This window comes from Chenopodium album, chromosome 24 (genome assembly GCF_948465745.1).
Source record: "Chenopodium album chromosome 24, dcCheAlbu1.1, whole genome shotgun sequence".
Classification (NCBI taxonomy): domain Eukaryota; kingdom Viridiplantae; phylum Streptophyta; class Magnoliopsida; order Caryophyllales; family Amaranthaceae; genus Chenopodium; species Chenopodium album.
In genome coordinates, this window is record NC_137857.1 from 5975182 (window position 1) to 6002325 (window position 27144).

The window sequence follows — 27144 nt, forward strand, 5'->3', positions numbered from 1 at the left end:
ATTCAAACATCCTACAAATTTAATTACATGTGTATCTTTGTAACATCCCAGGTTTACATGAACCCACTAGTATATATTGTCTTCTCTGATAAAAGTCCCACCCAAAAGGTCTATACTAGATTGAGGTATCAACCACTATATAAGAATAACTTCGTTCTCCTCAACTTCCATTGTGGGAGCGCCATAGGCACCTTTCCCCCCCCCCCTTCCCCCAAGGAGCCCACGCCCCTGAGTTGACAATATCTATTAGTGTAATGTATGTTAATTTATGTTGTTTAAAGTTGCAATTTAATTTGTTGTGTGTTAAGTTCACTAACATTATATAGAATATGTCATTTCGTAGCATGTGATTTTTAAGGTTCAAATTTGATTAAGCTTTGTACCAAAATGGCCAATGGACAATACTTGACCTTATAATTTGAGTATTGATGGTTTGGTTGTTTTTTAGTTGCAAATTAACCTTGAGATCCCGACGTTAGGATATGATCAATTAATGTTTTTTAGGGTATCAAATCTGAACGACCTGAACCAAAACTAATTATAGAGGGTTTGGAAGCTCATCTTATCTTTTTAATAAAGCAAAATTTTGATGCTCTTGGTGGGTTAATCAATGTGACCAAAGTATGCATCTTTCAAAGAAGAATTGGATGATTAGACCTGTATTCTAAGTTGCGTAAAGAAATGTAAAACTTACAAAACTACATCTGTAATTGGAAAAATGTAACACCAATTTTTATAGTTAATAGGGTTTGAACTCGTGACCTCAAAGATACAAAGGTGAACCACCAATTTCACTAAGCTTTGCTTGATAAAATACTCCATGATATACCAATTAGGCTTTGTTCTTTTGAGCATTTAGCCAGGTGGAGCAGAGCAGAGCAGATTCAGTCATCAAAGCATGACTCAAAAGAACAGATTTCAGTAGAGCAGAGAGTGTAGGGGTTTGTTCATATTTACTTAATTTCTTAGTTTAGTTCAGTTCCAATTAGTTCAGTTCAGTTCTAATAAGTTCAATTCAGCTCCTAATTTCCCTCTCTCTTAAAATATTCATTGCAACTCAGTTCAATCCATTTCAGTTTACCTCCAATCAATTCAGTTCAGCTCCAATCATTTTAGTTCAATTTAGTATATGTGAACATGCCCTAGCTCTAGAGAACAAGCCCGAGAGTACTTATAAACGAGGTACTCATAAACATGTGCACCAACCCAATCTAAATCAACAGGACAAAAAGCTCGGTCGTAGAAAGAGGGATGAAAATGGCGACACTTCCACTCTCTTCCTCTTCCCTCAACTTTCTCTCTCCTCTCCTCAATTCCTTCACCTCATCACCACCACTACCTTCATCCAACCTCACATTTTCTCTCTCCTCTTCTCGACGCTTCTCCAAGCTTGCTGTTTCGTCGTCAGAAATTTGCGACGCTCCTCAACAGCCGCTGATCATCGATCAATCTGCTCTCCTTGTCGAAGAAGCCGTCTCCGAGGATGCTCTTTGGGCTGCCGCTTGTCTCCGCATTCGAACTTTTAACGAGTATAAGGAGGATTCTTTTGGCGTCGAGGTTAGCGTAATTTGCAATTGAGTTTTCGTCGTTAATTTACTGCATTTGGAACTGTAATTTATTGTTAAGTAATATAAATTGATCAATTGTCCTGTATTCCATGTTTTTGTAGCTAATCTACTGAATTTGGAAGTGGAATTTAGTGTTAGGTTACAAATTTTGGTCAATTGTTTGGTGCGTTAGACTATGGCTTTGAATTTCATTAGAATTTGATGTGTTTACTTTCGAAATTGAATTGAAGTTTTGGTGTTGAGTTTGTAATTTTGTGTTTTAGGTTTTGTTTGAATTGTGCAATTCTGTAATAAATAAAATTTGTTTGTTGAAGCTGTAAAATTAGCTTGAAGTTGTAAAAATGCTACTTGATAGGAATTATAATTAGACAATGGGTTTTGAGCAAGCTTCATATTAATGCTACTTTGCGCGGAATTTATGTTATTTAATTCTGATCCTGCATTTTCTCTTGTCAATGATAATATGTATTGCTCATATGATGTTTCCTTTGTCAAGTTCTTTAGGATCATAAGAGGTACCTGGCTGAGCGAGAGTTCGAAGCATTAAAAGAACGTGTTGCAGGCAAGAGGGAGGGATTCAGAAAGGTTTCTTGCATAAATGCCACTCTTCCTTTGTCTCATCTATCGGCCTTGTCCGGAGATCTTTGCACTTTGTGTAAGGTATGTAAGCAGTAAGCTTTTTCTCTGATTGGATTTCTGTTTCAATTAATTATATTACTCTGTAACGATTTTCTTTTCTGGCTCAATGGAACTTCCAGTGTCCATTGTGAAATGTAATAATTTTTTTTAAGGCTGGCAGTAAATCAATTGATACATTTTAAATGACAGTTAATGTTCACTTCAATTTTTCGATTGATATAATTGACTTTAATTACTTTTTATGTATACAGACATTAATGAACTATGTCTCTGCACAAAAATTGTTTCAGAACTTGCCTTACCTCTCTTTTTGTATAGTAGCAGTTTTTCTTAGCATAATATGAATTATTGTCATAGTCAAGAAATTAGACCCTCCACACACATATTTGGTTCCTATAGTCCTACTTCCTAGTGCATGTATATTTTATTTAATTTTTATTTGTTAGGAATGAAATAAAGTACGAGAAACTGAGAAAGGCCATAGGAGGAATTTCAGTATCTCTCAGTCTTAACATTTGTGACTAAAAAGTTCCAGCATCTTATTTGGAGGCATATATAATGTATAAATTAGCTAAAATAGAAATATTAAGTGCAAGAAGAGGGGTGTGATTGGCTTACAAACCTTTTGTAACTTGTATCAATTTTGTTGGCACTTTGGACAAGTTATAACATTGTAATAAAATGGTTGGCTCCTGATACTCATTCTTCTTAGCTTCTTCCATTTTAGTTTATTAGCAAGTGAAATAATTGCAATTTGAGAAAATGATTATAGGAGAGCACTCAAGAATCTACTGTAGAAGTCCACAATTACCACCTCTCATATTCTATTGGATCTAATCTTCCATCACAGATATTACATTTTTTTATCTATATCAAGTAATAAGTTGAACCTGGCAACTACCCTAAGACCTAGCTCTTCTACAGCTATATTCCAGGATGAAAAACCCTAGAACTCTCCCTATTAATCCAAAGCAACAATGTGTTGCTCATTACTTCTTCAAGGTACATACTAGGTGTACCTCATCTTGGTTACCCTGAATACCAAATTGGAGAACCAATTTTTATTTTTTATTTTTTTATTTTAATCATGACTTACTAGCTGATAGGTTTAATAGTCTCCATTGCTATCTTGGAATTTTTTATCAGATACTTCTATTGAACCAAAAGCTGGTATGTCTAGTGTACCTTAGAGTCCAGTGCTAAGCTATCATCTCAATTTTGACAAATTAGGTTATGTTACCTCCTAAATGCATGTTAAGCACTGATCATTACAGATGCCTTGAAATTTATTGCCGGTGTTCATGTTGTAGCTCTGATAGTTACCTAGTCTAGTTGAAATATCTCCATGTGTGCATTGTGGACACTGTGGTTAGGACTTACATTTTATGAATTGAGTTGTTGAGTTTGGAGCTTGTCAACTTAAATTGCTTTAGGATCATAGGATTGTTTTTGAGCTTGAATTGTTTGCTTTGCCACCATTTCATATGAGTCTCGACTTCTTTGGATTTTGTAAAAATACGAAACCTATCCTTTTGCCTCATATGTTAATTGAAGCCTTTAGTCGTCTTGCAGGGGTGACTGATGCTTATTGATGGCCTTGGATACTTCTCTAGTTTTAGTTTATGATTGAGTAGGGGGGAGGATCAATGTTGTTTCCTTCTAATTGTGAATGGCATGAAATCTGCTTGTCTGGATCGGGATCCCATATTGGATTGGTGAGGGGAGTAAGATCAAATCACTAAATTGGTTTGTAGAATCGTATGATCCTACGCAATTGATAAATGGAGTCATAAAAAGGTTGCTACATAACTAGATACAATTTTTTTAAAAAAGCAATAAAAATGTTAAAATTATAGTTTAAGTAGTTGGGTAGTAATTTCTAGGCTTAAAGAAAAGGTAGATTGCTTGGGCTCATTTAATATGTAAAAATGTAGGATCAAACAATCCTCACTGATTCTATACTATTTTGACCGATTGTACATGATCCTTACAACCCAATAATAATCCAAGTGAAAAAAATAGTATCCTATCTGATTGGACAATCCTACCCGATCTTGACTGATCCTACAACAATACCGCTTGCTTTGCGATTTTGCATCCGGTACGATTGTTTGTTTAAAATTGGATGGTAGGTCGCACAATCCAACGATCTGGATCACATATCTAACAACATTGTTGTCTGTAAATTCCTGCTAGTTCTTGGGGGATTTAATTCAATTAACATGTTGAGCGGATGATATGGTTTGAACTACTCCGGGTGATGTGCTATATGCCTATATGTTTTCCATCTTCACCAAACATGGATTTGCGTATTCCTGGACATCATCATTACTCATTTGGTGAATTGATGCTAGTAGCCTTACCCTTACAGTAATATAGAGATTACCCAATACAATTATTATTTGCTACACCCTTGTCCTATAATTAGTAAGACGTTGAAAATTCAAAGGAATAAGGGAACTTGTATGTATCGCTTTGTCTTTCAAATTTTAACCTATATATATATAATATGCCTGATTCCAATGCAATATTAACCATATTTTAGGACAGCTAATAATAATTTTTTTTACTAACTTTAAGGATGGAAAAAAAATACTTCAGATTGTGAAATGAGACATCATATTGGGTCCATTAGTTTCAGTTGGTTATCACTTATGATCACACATGCCATGCAGTGTTTAGCTTATGGTTTTCCCTTTCTTACTTTTCTCTCTTGGATAACATGTAAAAATGTATTTCTCATCTGATTTTGTGGTCAATGATAATAGTTCTCTGATGATGGAGGATCTCGAATTGTGGTTGGGACGCTTGATCTTAATCAATGTTTGAGGCTACCTGATGAGATGACAGGGATGAAGCCACAGGTATCTTAAATTTGTAATTCTCTTTTGTATTCTGATAGATATATCTCCTGCTTAACTGAATAAGCAATGCTTGTGTATGACTTGCTGTTTCCAACATTTTCTTTTGAGAAAGCAGTGATTTACTAAGATGAAAGTGATTTTCTTATTTTTTATGGTTAGTTGTTTTTTACATCCATTTGTTGGTTACAGGTAAGCTATCCTCAAGTGTGCTGAATTTGTGGTGTTCTATTCTATGGGGTTGGATTTCTGTAAAAGTGTAAATCTTCTTTCATTTTAGAAGCTGATTTTTGGGAATTGTTTGACTCTGGCTAGTACATGAAAGAAATTGAATCTTGTTTTGCTAAAGGGAAAGCAAATTTTTATTTTTATGTAAGTCTTTTCACATTTTGGATACATGAAATTCTATGGCAATGAAAGAACTAATCTTGTTCAGATTTGCTGAAGGGAAAGAATATTTGGCATCAAAAAGGAGATTAAAATGTGTTTTATTCAGTTCTAAAAATACAAATTGAATTGTATATGGAACACATTCAATCAATCAATCAATCAATCAATCAATCAATCAAAGCCTTAATCCCAAAAGTGGGGTCGGCTAACATGAACCAAATTTGATTATTCCGTGTAGTCATCAACATAAATCTTTCTCCTCCATCCCTTACGATCCAAAACTTCATCCTCACGTAAATCCATGCACTTCATATCCTTCCTCACTCCTTCCAACCAAGTCATCTTTGGTCTCCCTCTTCCTCGTTTAATCCCTCCATGGTCCCACTCTTCCACTCTTCGCACCGGTGCACCCTCGGGTCTCCGTCTTACATGTCCAAACCAACGCAGACGATTTTCCCTTAATTTATCTACAATGCCCGCCACACCTACTTTCTTGCGAATAACCTCATTTCTGATTCTATCTCTTAAAGTGTTTCCACACATCCACCTTAACATGCGCATTTCCGTAACCTCCATCTTTTTAATATGCTCTTTCTTAGAAGCCCAACATTCTGTACCATAGAGCAACACTGGTCTTATGGCAGTCCTGTAGAATTTTCCCTTCAACTTTAAGGGAATGCTGCGGTCGCATAGCACTCCCGTGGCCGCTCTCCATTTAAGCCACCCTGACTTAATCCTGTGGGTCACGTCTTGATCAATGTCACCATTCTTCTGGATGATCGACCCTAGGTACTTAAAACATTCACTCATGGTCAAATCCTTTCCATCCAAACTCACCACTTCATTGCTTGTCCCCCTCTGAGTGCCAAAACGACATACCAAATATTCAGTCTTACTCCGACTTAGCTTAAACCCTCTAGATTCCAACCTTTGCCTCCATTGCTCCAACTTGACATTAACCCCATCCTTAGTCTCATCCACCAAAACGATATCATCTGCGAACAGCATACACCATGGAACCTCATCTTGAATTGGTCTAGTTAATTCGTCTAGAACCGTTGCAAAAAGAAAAGGGCTTAATGCAGACCCTTGATGCAATCCGATTGTAATAGGGAAATCTTTTGTCAACCCTCCGCATGTCCTCACATTTGTTGACACATCCCGATACATATCCTTAACTAGGTCTACATACCTTCGTGGGATACCTTTCTTCAACATTGCCCACCAAAGTATCTCTCTTGGCACCTTGTCATATGCCTTCTCTAAATCAATAAAGACCATATGAAGATCTTTCTTCTTTACCCTATAAAACTCCATCATTTGTCTTATCAAATGGATTGCCTCCATAGTAGATCTCCCAGGCATAAAACCAAATTGGTTATCTGAAATGCTTGTGCATGCCCTCAACCTTTGTTCAATCACCCTTTCCCACAACTTCATAGTATGGCTCATAAGCTTAATTCCTCGATAGTTAGAACAATCTTGAGCGTCTCCTTTGTTTTTATAAACCGGGACCAAGGTGCTCTTCCTCCAATCTTGTGGGATCCTTGTAGCCGTCCATATCTTGTTGAAAAGGTTTGTTAACCAATCAATACCAATCTTACCCAAACACCTCCACACCTCTATCGGTACCCCATCAGGGCCAACCGCCTTCTTAGGTTTCATCTTCCTCAGTGCAATCTCCACCTCTACTCTCCTAATCCTTCGCACATACTCCATGTTGATTTCTTCATCACTCATAGAGGTATCTCCTATCACAACTCCATTACTTCCATTAAATAATTCATCGAAGTACCCCTTCCACCTGTCCTTGATGCCCTCCTCTTGCACTAGGACCATTTGGTTCTTATCTTTGACACACTTCACCATGCCAATATCCTTCCTTGCCTCTTGTCTTCTCTTTGCCATCTTATAAATGATCCTTTCTCCCTCCTTGGAATCAAGCTTTTCATAAACCTCCTGATATGCCTTTTCTTTTGCTTGGCGAACAGCTGCCTTTGCCTTACTCTTAGCCTCCTTATACGCTGCAAAGGTTTCATCACTCCTACATTTTCCTAAGGCTTGATAGCATTCCCTTTTTTGCTTAATTACTGCTTTCACCTCTTCATTCCACCACGAAGTATCTCTCTGTACCGAAGTTCTTCCCCTTACTTCCCCTAAGACCTCTTTGGCCACTCTTAGGAAACAGTTCTTCATTCGTAACCAGGTCATGTCCGGATCCACCTCTCCATCCCAATCCGCTTCTTCAATTACCTTTTCTGTAAAAACCTTAGCTTTTGCATCCCTTAGGGTCCACCATCTTATCCTTGGTTCTTCTTGTCTAACTTTTTTCTTCGCCTTCTCTTTCAGACGAATAGTCATTACCAATAGCCGGTGTTGGGTGACCACACTCTCCCCTGGGATAACCTTACAGTTTATGCAACTTTGTCTATCTATGCTCCTTGTGAGCAGGAAGTCTATTTGAGTTGCATTTGCTCCATTCCGAAAAGTTATCAAGTGTGAATCCCTCTTCTTAAACCAAGTATTAGCCAAAATTAAATCATATGATTGGGCAAAATCCATAATAGCTTCACCACCGGCGTCCCTCTGCCCATACCCAAAGCCTCCATGGACACTCTCATAGCCATCTCGGCTCGCCCCAACGTGCCCATTTAGATCCCCTCCAATATATAACTTCTCTGAGTGGTGGACACCCTGCACCACCTCGTCTAGGTCCTCCCAAAATTGTCGTTTCTCTTCTGCATCTAAACCCACTTGGGGAGCATAAGCACTGATAACATTCACAATCTCCTTGCCACATAGCAACTTCAGCCTTATCAACCTATCGTTCTTCCGATAGACCTCGATCACCTCTTTTGCCAACCTCTCATCGAGAACCACACCAACTCCGTTCCTAGCTCCACCATTCCTTGTTCTGTGGCTCGTTTCTTGCCCAACATACCATACCTTATACCCCAAAACCAAGCCTCGAGCTCCTTCTCCTGTCCATCTTGTCTCTTGGAGGCACATGATGTTCACGCGTCGTCTTTTCATTACTTCTACCAATTCTGCTGATTTTCCCGTAAGAGACCCCACATTCCAAGAACCAATCCGCAAACTAAATTCTTTTCTCCCACGCTCCCTCCTGATCCCAACTCCAAGTCCTTGATTATTTGACACCACAATTGGGCAATATGGCGCGTCGCTTCTGGGCGACGACCTAGCAACCCTTACATACTTATCACTGCACCCGGGTCTGGGAAGTGCAGCGCGTCGCTCAGTAGGGAACGCCCCAATGGCACGCCCTTGCTCATTTGACACCACACTCGGGCAATGTGGCGCGTCGCTTCTGGGCGACGACCTAGCAACCCTTGCATACTTATCACTACACCCGGGTCTAGGAAGTGCAGCGCGTCGCTGAGTAGGGAACGCCCCCACGAAAATATCTGTTTGGCTCATGTCATGGGATGTGACGAAGTTTTATACTGGCTGTCACTGGCCTACCGTAACCCTCCTCCTTTATCCAGGCTTGGGACTGGCAGCGGGAAACCCACTGGCGGAGTTGTATATGGAACACATTGAGATCTAAAATTTGGAATTATGTAATTTTGACTTTCAAATAGCTATTATGCTAGGTTTTGAACTATGCAACTATTATCAAATCAAGTTATGAGAATTAGCTTTCATTATAGATGCATACTTAGAAATAAATCACCCAAAATGAATTACTAGTACTTGTATTGTAATTAAGCCTCATCTCATTTGATGATCAAAACTTTGTATTGTAAATTTTTTATCTTGTGCCTAAGTTACTGCTATTAAATGTATCAATTTACTATATGAAATGAACACAGTTTATATAATATCTAGGTTTATATACATTTATATAATGTTATGAAAAAAATCTTAATTGTTTCCCTTTTGTGTGTAGATCAAATAGGATTTTTAAAAATGTGCATAAATTCTCCCTTCGTTTTTTTTAAGTGAAACGTTTTTCCCTGGCCTGCATGCCAATAATATTTAATTATCAATAAGTAAAAACTATAACAACTGAATATTAATAGGCTATTCATTGAGACAATTGCAACAAGTTTTCACAAGACTAAATTTTTTCTTATGTTTTTGGATTTTTTGTCCAAAACTACCTTTATTGGTCAACTTTTGTCCATAACTGCCTCATAATTTTTTTTTGGTCCACAACTACCTTCAAAAGGAGAATTCATTGTTGACCACTACCTAATTTTTATTTTTCAGACGTTGACCTTAATTTTCAAATACTTAAAGTCATGTGCAGGGCACATGTTTTTTTTTTTTGATGTTGTTGATTTTTCCCCAGTTTCTCACTCTTCTTATTTTACCCATCTCTTTCACTTTCTTTTCTGTACTATCATACCTCTAAAATTCAGAGCTTAGCAAGCACCATGAAATTACACTAGTGAGCAATAAATGATGGGTTCGACATTCAGAGTGTAGTGCAAAAAACAATTTCACATATCTCCTGATTTGTCCCCGTCAAACCCATGTTATAATTCTGTCTCCTCCACCATGGTTGTGGTACGTGTGAGTGTCTCCACCACATTCGAACACTTCGTCCGTCGTCTTTACTAAATTTAAGTAACAATTCAAACCTAAATAATTGAGGTAGTGTGGGTAACAACAACGAAAATGAGTTACAACAATTGAGGTTTTAGGGGGATGATGTATGCATGTGATTGACTAAAAAAAAAAAAATTCAAAAAAAATTAATTGAGGTAGTGTGGGTTTTTAGTGGAAATTCAATTAAATTCATGAGTTGAGATTTGAGAGGGATGGAGAATCTGATTTGTGGAAGAGAGAGAAAAGGGGGGGGGGGGGACTGGGGAAAAAATATTAACAAAAGCATAAATAAATGAAACATTTGCCCTGCACATGTCTTTAAGTGACCTGAAAAATTAAAGTCAACGTCTGAAAATTTTTTTTAGGTAGTAATCAACAATGAGAACTCCTTTTGAGGTTGTTGTGGACAAAAATTTTATATGGCAGTTTTGGACAAAAAGTTGTCAAATAAAGGCAATTTAAGGTTCTTCCTGATCATCCCATATCTGAAGTCTGAACTTTTTTACCTCACCTTTACTTAATTTTAGTTGTGACTGGATTTTGTAGCCCTTATCTTAGCTTTCCCAATTGTATATGAACTTATTCTTCATGAAATTTTTGTTTAAGGTGAAAAAGGATAGAGCCTAAATTTTGCTTCCTGATTTCTTTACACTTGTGGATGTTATTCAATTTTTGATATGAGAATTTTTTTGTTTCATACATTTTGGATTTGGGGAATTTTGAAACTATATTTTTTCATCAAATAACAATGGAAAATTTTGACATGACTCATAACATGGTTAAAGCTCATTGTAATTGGAACATTTCGAAATTAAAATTTCTAATTGGTCTCTTTTCTGTGGCATGGTCACATTGACTCATATATACAACTGTGGCTGCCAAACAGCCAAAGTGCCAAGTGGATCCTAATGTCAATTGGTGTGTATGTTTTTTATTGAGTTATTTGATAGCAAACTTTGTGAAACCTAATCCAACTTTGCACTTGCCAGGGTATTGGAGCTGATTTTTTGAGGGCTTATTTGAGCAATGTTTGTGTAGCCAAGGAACTGCACAGGAATGGATTGGGTTATGCTCTCGTCTCTAAAGCAAAGTGTGCTGCTGAAGAATGGGGTACTGTCTCTGTAACTGATGGCTCAAGTTTTAGACTTAATGGGTGTTTGGCAAAAAGGTCATATATTATTGTTTGTTTAATTGATATTAGTTGCTGAGATACCACTTTGCTTCCTTACATGGCTACCTCAAATCACCAAAAAGAATCAAGGGAAAAAGAGAGGGATGAGAAAAGAAAACCTTTATTACCTGTTGATTTATTTCTGTTTTGTGTCTGGCCTATCTGCAGCAGTGCAGCTGAAGAATTTTACTTTTGGGTTATCTGGGTGTGATGGAGCTTTTATGTTTGGAATCTCTTGCACTTACTACATGGCAGTATTCTGTTTAAGTTATTACTGTACCATACAGCTCTTTGTTCATATGATATGAGACTTGGAGGCTATCTCCTCCATGCAGTGACTGGGATAGTATCCTTGTTACTTTTTTATAAATGGCTTAAGACCTTAAGGGTGGAGCATTGGCTTCACAGGATCAAGTTTTCTTGGGCTTGCTGGGTAATAGACATTGAGTCATTGGGTAGGGTGGAGCATTGTGCTACTGCTTAGAACTCAGAAGACATAAAAGGATTTTTTTCTCCTGTTATGGAAGTATCTGACAGATACTTTCTAATTCATGTATTATTTCAGACTACCTTTTCTAAAAATGCTGGTAGAGACTTGAACATAATGGTTTTGGATTCTATGTAGTGGTTTACTTGGAAATTTGTAATAGCGCCTAACAAAGTTAATATTAATACTCTCTTCTGCTGGCTACACTGCTACAGTAATCACTATTTCAGTTTCTAGCATTCTTTTCTTAATCCTAGATAAACCAGAAGAGGTCTAGCCTTTTGATTTATGTTATGTGATTAAGTTAGGTCTATGAAGCATGGGTATGCCATCCAATAGGTGTATGAAGCACGGGTATTGATTGATAGTTTGATAAATAGTATGTAACTAAGTTTATTGATATATAGGTGTAAGGTTCTCTATTTTATTGATATATAGCTTGTTGATGTATAATTTTTGACTAAGTTAGGCTTATGAGCATGGGTATGCTTTCCCTTCAGAGACAGGTACGGGTGGTGTATTAAATGGGTATGACGCATGTGAAAATGGGGACACCTTGGGAACTGGGACGGCTGGGCATTTTTTTTCCTATGCACCCCATCACAAATTTAAATTTACAGCCCCAGCTCCTACTCTCTTCTCTTACATTAGCTTGCCATCCTTTCCTTTGATCCTCATCTCCTGATATCTGAAGCTTTGTCCTTTTGTTCCTCCTTTTGTTTTTAGTTTTCAAGGAGGCTGGAAGTTAAAACTTAAAAGACATGGTAGAGGTCCTAGAGGAAGGGGTAGGGCTGGAAAGCTAGTAGAGTGGTAGCCAAGTGATTTAAAATTGAAACTGTACTTCTAATTTTGAAGAAGTGCAGCACGTGTTTTCATCTCAATTAACATACTGTTTTGATTTATTCTCTCAGGCATAACTGACTTATATGTTCATGTTGCGGTTGACAATGAATCGGCCAAAAAGCTGTATATGAAGAGTGGTTTCACCTATGAAAGTGATGAACCAGCATGGCAGGCTAGATTTGCGAACAGGCCAAGAAGAGTCATTCTTTGGTTTGGTTTACCAAACTCTTACAACTTATAAACATCAAAGCCAGGTTACCTTCTTATGCCGATGTCTTTTTCACAATTCATTTTTCTTGTGTATATCTGAAAGGACAGGTAGTAATTATGTGGTTTAACTGTATAGCTTTAGTTTTTAATTTTTTTATATTTTTTTATTGCTATAAAGTATATGCAGTCTCTGTAAATCTTTGATTGCTGTATAGTAATTCTTGGATCATTATTATTTGCAGAATTCATAAAGTATATTTATTGCAGATCAATTGGCTGATTAGGCTCACTTTTCTTAATTTGTTACTTTACATTACAGTCTAGTAAAGATATAAAGTTAGCGTGATTTAAATTTTAAATTGATCAATTTGTAGTGTGGTTTGGTTATTATTCCTGGCTTTTATTAGATGAAGTCAGTTAAAAATTTTTATAATTTCCTTGCAGTTTTTTTTTTTTTTTTTTTTTTTTGAGAAATACTATTTAAAATACTATTTGTTTTATCAAGAAATAGTAAAAGAAAAGGGAAGGGTAGACCTTACAGATGTATTTATTATTTTATTTTGCCAATTTATTGGGAATTTTTTAATTTTTCTTTTTATACTTCATGGAATCCAAGTTTTGGGTTCTATAAGACATGCTGATGTGAGTATATTATATCACTAAGAATAAGTAGAAGCTGATTCCCATAGGCTTTTGATCTTGAGAATTGGCAAAATTTGAGGTCCAAATTTTTTAAAAGAAGGGAAGGATGATTGGGGAGCAAAGGATATATTCATTAGTAATATCTTGTTGGACTTTCTATTGTTTGGGTTTGGATTGTATTACAATCCAAGTTTGTATTGGGTTTTATGGGGTTATTTTAATTCATTTAGGATTTATTTTATCTAGGTGTTTTCATATTTTTTTCCTAGTAGAATATTATAGATTATAGTAGGGTTATATTTTACAGCTTGATTGAACTAATTTTTTTTGATGAACTTTTGCTACCATAGGTTTAGGGAGTTAAACCACACACAGAACTGCGACTAACTAAAAATTGAGTATTATCATTATTACTTTTGTTGGGTCTACTTAGATTTACATCAACTTAGACCACCAGAACCCGACAATTATTGTCAATGTTTTTTCTTTTTAAATCGACCAGGGTGTTTAAATGTAGCTAAGACAAGAGAAGCTAGGGCAGTAAGGATAGAATTGTCAAGGATAAGCTTTCTTTTTTGGGAAAAAGATGGTTCCAGTTCATGGTAGATATGAGGGCCTTTCTTTTCTCCAAAGTGCATTGAAGAACCAAAATACTGTTTATGTTTAACCTAGTTGTGAAATATGTGGAATCTATGACTCTAGGATACTAAATCAAGCTAAAAGAGAAGACTTCATCTTTTATTGGAGATAATGAAAGTATTTAGGCTGAATTTAAAAAACGAGTTCAAACTGTCAACTTGCTTTGAGACAAATTTACATCAAAATAAATGTATTTATCTACCAGCTTTAATTCGGATTTAACTGTACTAAATTCCCATTTTTTTTCACTTTATTATGTATTACACTAATCCTGTCCGTTCCCACCCCTCTCTCTGTTCTCTGTCCTAGCCCTCCTTGCCTTAAACATTGACCTCCTCTTAGGAATGGCGCCACCAGTGTGGCTTTATCAACTGCCTCTGGTAGCTGGCAAGTTGTCACCATCACTCTTGGTTTCCCGTCGGTGTCTGCTCAGTTTCAAGGGTTTTAAGTTATTATTTCTCTCAGTTGTATTCTATCTCTTCATTGAGGGCTTTTAATCCTTCTTGGCAGTTCATTTTTTATTCGAAGCTTTATTATAAGTTGTTCTTTAATTTAATTGTAAATTTATGACATTAATCAGGGCTGGGTGAGTAAATCTTTGGAAAGTTGGATATTTAATTCATCGTTTACTCATTGTTGCTACTTTTAAAGAGGAAAGTAACCTCTTGTTTAGAGCTTGATCTGTCATTCATCACATATCATATAACTATAATATTGATATTGTGGTATGCCATTTTATGAGTGTGTAATCTAGTTTTTCTGGTTTGACTATTCTTCATAATCTGAATTCAGTAATTTGTGTGCTTAAAGGTTAAACTGTAAAATTTATTGCAAGTTAAGGAGCTTGATTTTTGGATCGAGAAAGGTGAAAGCCTACTTAAGAAGGGTTAAACTGTTAAAGCTTCCATTAAGCTTAGCAGTTTCTAAGAGTCTTGTAGTGACCTTCCGAGTACCTTGCATTTGTAACTAAATAATAATAATAAAAAGCTAAATAACACTTCATTGTTGATGGTTGCATAAACTTATCTCTTATTGAGATCAAGAGGTTTGGAGTTTTTCTAGTGAAACCAAAAGAACAGTGAACAATTTCTCCTGGTTTAAGAGATAAGGGAATGTTCAAAAGGGAAAGGTGAGATTGATTGATTGAAGTAAACAAGTGATCGAACTGAAATGGGAGACTTGGTGCTTAATTTAATCCCGAGACAAATTATATGCTGTGTCATTGATGCTGAAAGATTTTCTCTTAAGAGGCTAAGAACATTATTTTTGATGATGACATCTTAGGAAGCTTGGTTTTTAAAATCTAAGGTATTTATGTTTTGTGACTTTTGTCTAAGATGGGTTTGAGGAGCCCAACTTCAATTCCTGAATAAAAGAAACCCAAAGTCTACCCTGAAAGTTTTCATACCAAGCTGTTGCAAGGTCAGATCATGTTCTTTTAAGATCCGTGGTTTCCACTTGTTATTAAAGGTCTAGTTGGTTTTGTGATGAGTCTGATGACAATGAAATGTCGTTGGCTGGATTGATATATTGATTGGGGGCATTTTCTTAATTTAATTTGGGTATATAATGTAACATTATCAATGGCTATTTGCCTATTTGGCAATCATTTTTCGGTACCATTTAGAGGAGTGTGACAACTGTGTATTTGCGTTAGTCACCAAGTTGATGCCTGATGGAAGTAGTGGCTTAAGTGCTGGTAGTAGCCATATAGCATAGGGATTAGGAATAAATAAAAAGTAAAAGGCATCAGCGTCATTGACTTTGTATCATATCCATGAAAGAACATATGAGGACTGATTTGGTTGCCTAAACCATATTACCTGAACATTTGTGTGGATATAGTCCGTATAACTTTGATCGTTTTCGTAAAAGGTAGGATTTGAGATAGGTAGATAGCCTACTCAAGTTGATTGCTGATGTATCTTCAGCTTATATTGAAAGTATGGTAGCATTGAAGTGAAAATGATTCTATAGTGGACATTGTTTCTTATGAGCATTTTTGAACTGATTTCATAAATCTTAAATTTGACTTGAATTCAAAACTTCAAATACGAGTTTTTGCTAAGATGCTAACTCACAGTTTAGTTAAAAACTAATGGCCTATTGATTTCTTACATAGTAGTTCGTATTTTTATTAGTGTATTACTTGTTGCCAGGTCAGAGCAAAGCTCATAACTTTAAATAAAGCTAGTCTAAAAACAATATGTTATTATTAAATTAATGTAGTTTTAAAATACTACCTTTGGTTTGCATTACTTGTAACAAAGGGGTATTATTTGTAAGAGTTAAAATATTCCTTTGTTGTGAGTAATGCGAACCGGAGGTAGTAAATATAAACATCCCATGTCTATATATATATATTACTACCTCCATTTTTTTTTAAAAAAAAATTCTTAAAAACATTTCATTTTCGTTCTTTTTTGACAAGCCCTTTAAACTACTACCTGCGTAACAGTTATTTGCAACATTTACCAATAAAGGGTGCTACCTATTATTTGCAACAAAACTATTTCTTTCCTAATATAGTAACTTTTTTTTGGTAAAATGACCAACATACCCTCATTTAAAAGTTTTTAACACATAATATTACACATAATTACAAATTATTATAACCCCAATCTAACTTAATCTTCCTAGGTTTTCCCCTCAAAAAATCAGATTAATCCCTAATTTTATCTCCCCACCATCTCCCTCCATCTTCATCTCTTAGTTCATCATCATCTCCTCCTCTCATCTTTCATCTTCTTCCTTCGTCTCTCATCTCTCATCATCTTCTTCATCGGCATTCCTCATCTCAGATCGTAGGTGGATGTAGGTGGGCATTGGTGGCTTGTGGGCGGGTTTGGTAGATTTGGTGGTAGTTGTGGTTCATGGGTAGGTGTTGCCGTGTTAGTGGTCTGTGGGTGGCTATTTCGTGATCGTGGGTTCTGGGTGGCGTGTGGTGTGGCGGTTGTTTTGAGATGTTCTTTTTGATTGTAATTGTTTTCTTTTTTATTATTTTATTATTTGATTAATAGCTAATTACGTACCCATAACTTTCAATAATCATGTTTAAGAAGTTTTGCCTAGGAATCCGCGCTGACCCCCTTTTGTTGCAAATAAGTGTTAACGGAGGAAGTATTTTACCTCTCACACCCCACAATATTTACATCTTATCACACTTTCTCTTCCTTCCTTTAAATTTGAACACATAGTATCTCACTTTTTCTTATACACTCTCATCACATCGTCTCTCTTTTTAATTTCCTTAATTTGTGTATAAATAGTAGATATTACGAACTTTTGGGATCTCGTGTAAGGTGTTGGGGTTTATTTTTGCGCTTTATAATTCCAAATTAAGCTCGAAATTGGGAAAAATATAATGTAAATGCGGCATTTTGCGTGTCAAGTAGTAATGCAAATGACACGTAAAACAAGGTTATTACATTATTTTTTTGCTGATTTCGAGGTCAAGCTCAATTTGTACTCAAAAGGGCTAAAAGGTGCCTAAAACCTTACTCGGGCAATGTTTGCGATTGAAAATTAATGATACGCAAATTGAGACATTACTTGATATGCAAATAAAGACACTTGCGTTATTTTTTTTGTCAAATTTGAGCTCAATATGGATTCTTAAGAGTCAAAATGACCCAAAAACCTTTGACTAAACATTGTTAGCATGCATATTGAGAAAAAAATGGAGTGGCCCCCTTCACCGTTATTGGATCAACATGACGGAAACCGTTAACGGTAGGATAATAGCAAGGTTACTATTGATTCACTAACTGTACTATAAGGTCACAGTGAGTAACTTTCGAAAAATTGAGGGCACAATGTGAAAAGTCAAAAGTAGAGCGTAGAGGGTTATAAGAACTTCTTTACTTTAACAATTATTGTTGCTTGTATTTTCATGTGTCTTCTCACTTGCCAAATAATCTTCCTAAATTGTATGGTACCTTGAATTATCTTAGGTCAGTTGGATGTCCCAACTTAAGAGATCTTGTTGACATATTCCTTATTTTTTTTTTGGCGAACTTGTGGACTAGATCTATTCTATAGAATGTACAGTTGTACACCATACATAACCGTAATCACAAATGAGGTCACACTCTGCCAACAATAAATTTCAATCATATACAACCAAATTATTATTTACTAAAGCTATATGTATAACTATCTGTGTACAATGTGAAATCTATTCAAAGCACTGATTACCACTCGTACATGCGTGTTTGGCTTGAGGTCAGTATTGAAGATCGACCTTTGTTATTTTCTTCTGCAGCTTCTAATTTTAGTTATTGTATCATATGTGTGAGCTAAAATATCAAGAAGCGTGTTTTTCCCGTACCTTGTGCTACTAGCCTGTTACTCCGTATAAATTATCAAATAAAAAGTTGTAGAAAGGTCATATACATACGAACAAATGTGATAATATATGGTTATTATCTTCTGCAGCTTCGTAATCTTAGACTCTTACTTATTTGTCTCATATGTATGAACTAATATCAAGAAGTGTGATTTTCCCATAGCTAGTGCTACTATAAATTGTCGAATATACAGTTCATGATAGGCTATATACATACAAACAACTCTCTAAATTGGCTGGTTGTGGTGAATGGTGAAAATGAAGTTTTAGATTTTGAAGCCTCTGTATTGGACCTACTGGCCAACTGTTTTCAGGAGATTCTTATGGTGAATTTTCTATGTTGTATCTTTATCATATATTGTTTGACAGATACACGCAAATAAGTGGAGTGTCTGGTTACTGTGTTTGTGCAATTAGCATGAAATTGATTGTGGAGGGTGGAATTAAGGCTCCATTTGTTTTGACGGAAAAGATTTTCCTAAAAAATGATTTTCTCATTTTCTATTGTTTGATTAAGTAAAGTGATGTCTTCTTTTTCCTTAAAAAAAGATTTAAGTAATGTGATGGAAAACATTTTTCCCAAAGGTGAAAAGTAGTTCTCCCAAGAGTAAAAACTATTTTCCTTAAGAAAGGAAGGTATACCACATTTTCCTCCCCACTATTTACATCTCTTACCTCTCCTCCCATCCATCTTCTCCCATCCACTCCAACTTTTTTCTTCCAATATAATTTTTCTTGCAAGGAAACAAACAAGAGAAGAGTATTTTTACAAGTGTTTTTCCTTAAAAGATATTTTACATGGAGAATCAATTTCCCAAAAAGTTGTTTTTCATTAAAACAACTGGAGCCTAAAGGATATTAGGGGAGGATTTGTTTTATATTTTGGATTTTCTGAGTATTCAATTGTAAGAATTGTTTAGAGTACTAAGAACTAGGTTGATGAAATAAGAATTAGGTTCATGAATTGTTTGACAGTTTTGTTTATAATATGAATTAGGTTCATGAATGGTTTGGCAGTTTTAACTATAATATGACAAATTTTTGTTCCCAGTTCAGATTGATAAAAGCGTGAGAGTATCAAATAAGCATGATTTGAAGTTAATGTGGTTAACTTGCAAACTGATAAAAACTTCAAATCTGTAACTGTTTCAATATCATTGTGCATAAATAGGCGCTTAGGGTACAGCGCCTTTTTTGCTCTAGGCGAGGCACATTTAAAGAGGCGCACTTAAGGCGCATGATGTGCTTCTAAGGCACACAGACAATTTTCTGTAATTGCGCCTTACTTCAAAGAGGCCTAGGCGCAGCAGGACTTTCTTTTCCTCATTGTGCCTCGAGCCTTTTTATACATTGCTCTCTGGCTTAGAGCTATGCTAACTTTGCTTAGAGAATTTATATTATGGAAGGTTGTAAGTGTAGCTCCCAACTTTTGGTAAAAATGTGATGGATTTATTATTACTGAAGGACGAAAGTACTATGTAAATGTGCTAGATAGTACAGTAGTAACAGTCCTAACAGATTGTAAGTGTATAACTGATTTAGTTTTATATGATTGATACTGGTTGAAATGAAGTGAAAATAGCAGTACAAAAGACATTGTTTTGTGGTAGAAACTCTTATATAGAGTTTTAAATTATTATACAAAAACATACTACAGACTACAGACTGGAGTACATAAAAATTATACAGAAGCATATTACAGACTACAGACTGGAGTACATATAAATTTTACAGAAACGTGTTATAGACTAAAGACCTGGAATGCATAAAAAAGAAATGTAGTATGAAATCTCAATATTTGCAGAACTGAAGTTCATATTTTGCAAGTGTTGGGGGCATTGTCAACATTCGATTGATGGTTGTCGCCCACATCTTGTAACGCTGGTAATCATCAGCCATGTCTATCTTAATAGGCCCCCTTGTTGTTGTTAGCACGATTTGATAACAAGTATCAAATTCTTCTCCTCCTTCATCCTTGTAAAGCTCAGCATGCAGATCAAGAACTAGACCTGAAAAATGTTTTACCACAGTGTGTTAATTTAGTTGTGTGAATTAAGAAGCTAGTTTCTTAAAGTGCAGTTTAGTGATCAAAAGTTGTTGCTTACAATCCTTCTTGTTTGTGATGACATTCAAAAAGTTGCGTTTCATTATCCTCAGAATCACCTGTGACAACAAAAACTGCATTCAGTTCTCTGCTATTTCATGATTTAAAAGCTCTGTAATGTTTTCTCTCCAATCTGAGATAGTAGTTGAGAGCAAAGAGAAGTGTTCTGTTTCTTACCTTTGCCTCGTTGCTTAGATTAATAGCGACAATCCTCACCATGCTCTTTCCTGTTAATTCGTCCCATATAATAGAAGATTAGAGAACTCAATTGAGAATTTTAGAACTTATGAAATTCTGAACTAAAGTACTTGTTAATTCTTAGTAATAAGTGTAAATATAGTCTCTGGTTCATTCATGTTGGACTGTTGATCTATTAGTGATGTTTAAGTAAGGTGTTCAATTATTCGATCTGTTAATATATATAAATTATGTTACTCTGTATTATACGAAGTATTTATTGTCATTTATCAAACGAGCTGTTAGAACTTTTAGTCGGAAACATATGCTTCAAAAAAGTGTACCTAATTGTACTAAAATCTACTAATATGTGCCAAAAGGTCCCTCTCTTATTGTTATTCCAATTTCATTCTAATATAGGGTACATATCACCAAAATTAGATTTGCCGATAAATAATTTTTTTACAAGGTATAATTTTATTTTCAAATATGTGACTTGTTCAAGATACTATTCGACTTTTTGTTGGTGGTGACTTTTATAATATTAGCTTGATTTTTGTTTCAAAAAAAAAAAAATATTAGCTTGATTTTGTTTGATATGATATTATCCGATTTTATTTTTTTTATTAAAAGACAAAATGTGTACAGACAAAAATGCGTCTAATTATGGTTAATAATGCCGATTAAATGTCGGAAATTGGAATTGTAGGATAGCAATATCTGGTCCCTTTCGTGCTTTTTGTTCTCAGTAGTTCTTATTATGTTGGATTGATGTGAATATTCTTTGTGATTTATAATTAACACTGTATAATAATTTTGATTAGACTGAATTGAGTGGTATACAAAAAAAAGAGGTTTGATTTGGATTTATTTAGTAAATACTTAGTACTTTTGGAAACTACAATAAAAACAATATGTTTATTAAGATTAATTAAGAACCTTAGCTTACACTCAATTCCTAAGTTATGGACCTTATGGTGGGGTGTTTCTAACAAGTAACAACTAGAGCATCATTCATTTAAAAATTATATTTTACGTAGTATTATTTTAATAGTTATTCAATTAATCTCAATGTATATTTTATTAGAAATAATGTACATGTTTTATGATCAAAATTAGCATAAAGATATTGATTTTATTTTTTTAAAGTGATGCATTTATTGAGAAACATAAAACTAAAACACTGTTTTCTTCGGGGTTAAAAAAAAGGGAGAAAGTAAAATGTTGGTACCATTAGCAGTCTCGATAGTTAGCTCAGCACCCTTGGATAAAGTAGCTCTGGATTTCACATAATCAAGATCTTCATCAAGCTTACAACTATCCACATCAATTGGCAAAACTGGCTCTCCATTTAACCTATTCTTGCATCCTGATCTTGCTTTCAGAGTAGCTGCTCCTCTTAATGCTATAATATAACAAACACAATTTTATTTAACTACTAAATAATTTAAATGTCGGTCAACAAATTTTATAAATTTCGATTTGAATTATAAAAAATGCAAAGTAAATAATAAAAAAAGGGAGCACATATGATTAACGTACATGTAGTAGCGGCAGCAGTGAGAGTGAAGATATCACTTGTGCTAGTTCCACTCATGGCTGAGCTAATTATAGTGCTGAGTTGTTCCCTCTTGGCTCCCATTGATTCAGCTACTTGGGCACATTGTGAAGCCACTACAGCTGCGGCTGAAGCTAGCGCCGCTTTCCTGGCTGGGCTCGACTCGTGTTCGAGTTGTCCTTTGGAGGACTCCTCGGCTATAGCTGCGAGCGCAGTTGCAAGCCCAGCTATGGATAAAGCTGCATGCACTTCTGCCCTCTGAAGTCTCTTACCTTCTTTCCTTTTTTCTTTCATCTCTTTTACCCATTTCTTAATTGACTTATTCCCAAAGGGCATCTTCCATTCAAACTGTTGGGTTTTTTTAGAGGCAAATAGAGGAAATAAAAAATAACTTAGGATAGAGGATATGATGGTGATTTATAAAATTTATTTTTTAATTTTTTAATAAATGGTGGAAATTATTGACTACTGATTCTTCCGTATGAAATTTGTTGTTATATGGTTTCAATTCATCATAACTAGGTGTGCTTTGTCAACTGAATTTGACTTACATAGCTTATTTAAATTTATTCATCTTACCAATCTAATGAACTTATTTGTAATGTCTTTTTGTAATTGTGTTTATAAAATTATTTTTATCGAACTTGTTAAATATTTTGAAGCTTAATTTGACGGACGTAGGAGTAAATGTTTTTCTCATCTTCCCTAAAAAAATGTGTGTGTGAAAAACCTTATCTTTTCTTTCTATTTTTTTAACCTCAAAATAGTATTTGTAAAAACTGTAGTTAGAAAATATACCCATTTCTTCCTATAACCATTGTAGTTCAACTCTGGGTGCATTGCTTGTTGCATCCATATCCAAGACTGAAATGTAAAGAAACATCAAAGAGCAGTTAGAAAACATATAATTAAGTTAATTTAAATAATCAAAAGTGGTTGGATATAAAGAGTATAATTAACTTAATTAGGTACTAATTGTACTACAGCAAAGACTTGTCTTTTTAAACAACTTTTGAAGCTAAAGCAGAGACAGTAATCACTACATATGGTGGCTGCTAAATAGCTTTTTAGGATTACTTAATTTTTACTTCCTTTTTCATAATTTGGTTGCTTTAATGTGAAAATCTTAAAGATTAGTAATGGTACAACATAACAGATCAGTATCAATGAGTTGTTAACATAGTTAATCATAGCCTCATGAGTGGCCCAACCCGTAAGGCTTTACCCAATTGAGACCCAGAGGCCGACCCGAATTATTGCCTAAGTATTTATCTAAGGTTTTTAAGACCAAATCCCGTTTTTGTTGTTGTAATATTGCCGTCATTTATATAAAAAAAAGGATATTTATCAAATTAGTAGAAACAGTTTCCAAAAAACATATTGGAATAAGAAAATATATAAGGAACTGTTTAAGACTGAAATATATTAGCCTAATTTTTAGTCGATTTAGTTAAAATTTAAGGATCCTTTAACATAAACTTTGTGCATGAAATAATTGTAACACAACCTCATCTTTTTTCTCTCTTGGCCTCTTTACTCCTATATTTAGGTTATGTCATCAAGAGGGAGAAAGAACAGGAACATGGAGCAAATGGATAGTTTACACAAGAGTTTAAGGGTAAGGGCCTGTTCTGATTGACTGAGCTAAGCTGAACTGAACTGAACTAAATTTATTAGAGCTGAATTGAATTGAACTGAATATTTTATGAGAGAAGGAAATTAAGATAATAATTTAACTGAACTGAACTTATTAGAGCTGAACTGAACTGAACTGAAAATAAACTGAAGAGAACGGGCCTTAAGTTTGATCACCTGAACTTGTCTTATTATACCTAATTACCTCTGATTTTCATGTTATATATAAATAGAAAATATTAAGTAATAAGAGTACTCCATAAGAAGCTACAACTATTTTTGCAATTTGTTTGTTAAGCCTGCCTTTTTATACATACCCATTAATTTAGATATCAGTTTGTTAGTTAAGCCTCCCTTTTATACCAATTAATTCAGTGATTTGACCTTTATTTTTTTATTACTACCTCCGTTACACATTATTTGTAACGATTTGACATAAAGTAGAGAGGAAAAATGTCTAATCGTTGCAAATAATATGTAACGGAGGTAGTATTATTATTATGATGATGTTTCACGTTTGTATAATACAACAAAAATTATAAATATCAATATATTTGTTGAAAACTACAAGTTTAGAAGAGAGGAGATTCGAGACATGATAGTTTAAATTTTGCCCCCACATGCATCTCATATTAGAGCCTTTTTGGAAAATTTGGGTTTCCATAAAATTATTAAACATGTACTTCAATTCCTCTGTATTTTTTTGTTCTACTCATGTCCTAAGGAAAATAATGAACATTTGAGCTTTGGATACTATACACTGAAACAATTAGATATAGCAAGATCACTCATGATGATTTTTGATTTGTACATAGATAGCAATAGACGGTCAAATTGTTTTTTTAGTTAATTAAATTAAATGAATAGTATGTAAGTAGAACTAAAAAAATAATGTTTACTCCTAAGAAGAATTTCATGGATGCATATCTGATCTTTAATGTACTCATAAGAAAAAAGCATACGGACTATTATAGGATCACACACCTACTTTTCATATTCGACATTATTTATGACTTCAAAGTTCATTATGTCATTAAATGTCAATTTAAAATACCAATAATGTACTGTATTTTATACAATATGAGGTTGAAATATCATCATAATAACTAACAATTTCTTTGTTTATCCGTATACATAAGGTACAATTATTTAGGAATGGGAATAATAGTAAGTACATAGTAATAATTATGGAACGTACTTGTATTCTAGTGTCATTATATAAAAACAATTATTTAATTACCTTGAGATCATTTGATTTCCATTGAGGTACTGAGTTCGTATAATCTGCATCCTCCATTCTTGGACTACACTTTTCCATCTTCTGCAATTCCAAAAAGAAAAAAAAAATATTATAATTCATGTCTAAGTTTCTAAGCTTCATATATATATGGCTCTTGAGGCCGAAGATGAACGAGTCTAAACAGTCTGTGTATCAAGTATCACATAACACGTATAATTTGAATAGATGCATATATATGACATATATAGTGTAGAGACTTACCAAATCAAATGACTTCATGGTGTTATCTCGGACAAGAATCGAGGATCCAGCATCCGATGATAACTCGGGTTGTAAGGCTTGAACAGCAAAGTTGCACCAAGCATTAGAAAGGAAGTCCATAGTCTCAGGATGTGCTTCAGAAAGTGTTGACATACTGAGACTATGATCTGTATCCATTGTTATTATTATTGTTATTGCGAAAATAACTTAGATGTGTGTAGTGTGAGTTCGTTGTAGTGAGGAATTGTGTTAGCTTTACAAGACCATATATATAGAAAAAATAATTACTATTTATTTTAAAAATCTTATAATAAAATCAACAAAATAAAATAAAACAGATGAGTATCTTAGAATGAGTACCATCGATAAAATAATATCTTAGAATAAAGGTTGCATAGTTGATGTAATACATTATGTCGTTACATTAGTTGTTATTATATCCTTATTTTAGCTAACAATATGGTCCATATAATATACAGTATATTTCTTTGTTATAGACATCTAGAAAGTAGCTAAATTGGGTGCTTTATTACATTATTTGCTTGGAAAGTTGGTGCATAAGGGAGCAGGACCTCGTCTTCTATATCATTAGGATCACTTGGACCACCGCAGTTCTGTTCTCAATCTCTTTTTAATGAATAGGGAATGAGGAGGAAGGGAAATTACCGATTAATCGAGTGAGGTCAAATGACATAATTAATTAACCACCTAGCGCTAAATAAGATTACATGTGAGTGAATCTAGCAAGATGGGCATTGGAGGAGAGATGGCTTGAAAGCGAGTCATTTTTGTTTTTTGGATAGGAGGGAGAATGTAGGTTAAATTACAAAAATTAACAGTGTTGGTAAGTCTAACATCGATCAATATGGGTCTAATATGCTAACTCAATTCAATCCGAGCCAAAATTTGGAAAAACACCATAGAATATAGAAAGCTAGAGTATTGGCTAACATTGACTTTAGATTGAGTGTGCTCAATGACATATCGTTATAATAATTTTCTTGATATCATCATTTGTCCAACTACATATAAAAGTCTACCCCCTCCCTTTATATATCCTTGCCTTGCCTTGCCTTTGCTAAAAATACAAAATTTACCAAAACATCTCCGTAGAATTTATGGCGACATTTCATTGAGCATATCCAACATTATTACATTATATTTGGACTACCATATTATCCTTGAATCCAAATTATGTTTGATGTCATTGCTAGTTTTCTCTTAACAGATTTGGGTAGTATATAAAAATTTACATTTTTTTTTTTTAAAAACCATATTAAAATTTACATTGATATATACTAAGAATGCAAAAGGTTTATATAATTACTAGCATTAAAGTGGAATAAAACCACTCATATAACATAGCTATAAATCAAGCATGGTGTGCAACTCCTAACCAGGAGTTAGAAGTCTAGTTGAGTGCCAACTAGAAAGAATTCAAACTTAGCTTGTTCTTTTAAATAAATGGGTAGTATTATCATTAACTTGCTGTGGCTCATTAATAATGCCCTTTCTTTTTTAAAAAAATCATCCAATCATGAATATGATATTTCCATGTTAGAATAACCAATCACTTCTTATCACAATTGTTGTATATGTAATTATGTAAAGATGAGTTAGCTTGATTCTTCCAAGATTATGTTGCACAAAAATGTTTAGTACTCGAGTATTGTATTTTTGTACATAAAAGATTCAATCATTCAAATGAAAATAGGAGAAATTTTAATGTTCAAACTATTCTCTACACCTTTAGTAAAAATTGATACTTTCCCATGCTATTTTCATTTACTTGTAAC

At 34.5% G+C, this 27144-nt stretch overlaps 2 protein-coding genes across 4 annotated transcripts; one reads left to right on the top strand and one right to left on the bottom strand.

The window, feature by feature from the left end:
* The first annotated feature begins 1203 nt into the window (after positions 1-1203).
* On the top strand, positions 1204-14758 carry LOC145611723 (GCN5-related N-acetyltransferase 7, chloroplastic-like). 3 transcript variants are annotated; one of them, XM_081667081.1, is made up of 6 exons: positions 1204-1557; positions 2073-2228; positions 4976-5071; positions 11023-11143; positions 12603-12788; positions 14335-14758. In XM_081667081.1, the coding sequence occupies exons 1-5, from the start codon at positions 1252-1254 to the stop codon at positions 12773-12775; spliced, it is 852 nt and encodes a 283-aa protein (XP_081523207.1). In that variant the 5' UTR covers positions 1204-1251; the 3' UTR covers positions 12776-12788; positions 14335-14758. The 3 variants fall into 3 exon arrangements, with proteins under 3 accessions (XP_081523207.1, XP_081523208.1, XP_081523206.1); XM_081667082.1 differs by having other exon boundaries at positions 14368-14758; XM_081667080.1 differs by lacking the exon at positions 14335-14758 and having other exon boundaries at positions 12603-12941.
* Positions 14759-19969: 5211 nt separating this feature from the next.
* Positions 19970-25573, bottom strand: LOC145612319 (VAN3-binding protein-like). Its single transcript, XM_081667686.1, has 8 exons — positions 25349-25573; positions 25088-25168; positions 23011-23076; positions 22197-22560; positions 21886-22059; positions 20655-20704; positions 20479-20536; positions 19970-20382 (listed from the first exon to the last, which is right to left on the bottom strand). Exons 1-8 carry the CDS (start codon positions 25523-25525, stop codon positions 20165-20167), a joined length of 1188 nt encoding a protein of 395 aa, XP_081523812.1. The 5' UTR covers positions 25526-25573; the 3' UTR covers positions 19970-20164.
* Between the last annotated feature and the right edge of the window lie 1571 nt (positions 25574-27144).

Excerpts from the sequence above, each read along its gene's own strand:
- LOC145612319 (XM_081667686.1), bottom strand. The coding sequence starts at position 25,525 with ATGGATACAGATCATAGTCTCAGTATGTCAACACTTTCTGAAGCACAT. Across the intron at positions 25,169-25,348 it reads CCATGAAGTCATTTGATTTG|AAGATGGAAAAGTGTAGTCC; the intron begins GTAAGTCTCTAC and ends TTGGAATTGCAG. Across the intron at positions 20,383-20,478 it reads CATCACAAACAAGAAGGATT|GTCTAGTTCTTGATCTGCAT; the intron begins GTAAGCAACAAC and ends AACATTTTTCAG.
- LOC145611723 (XM_081667081.1), top strand. The coding sequence starts at position 1,252 with ATGAAAATGGCGACACTTCCACTCTCTTCCTCTTCCCTCAACTTTCTC. Across the intron at positions 2,229-4,975 it reads ATCTTTGCACTTTGTGTAAG|TTCTCTGATGATGGAGGATC; the intron begins GTATGTAAGCAG and ends CAATGATAATAG. Across the intron at positions 5,072-11,022 it reads TGACAGGGATGAAGCCACAG|GGTATTGGAGCTGATTTTTT; the intron begins GTATCTTAAATT and ends TGCACTTGCCAG.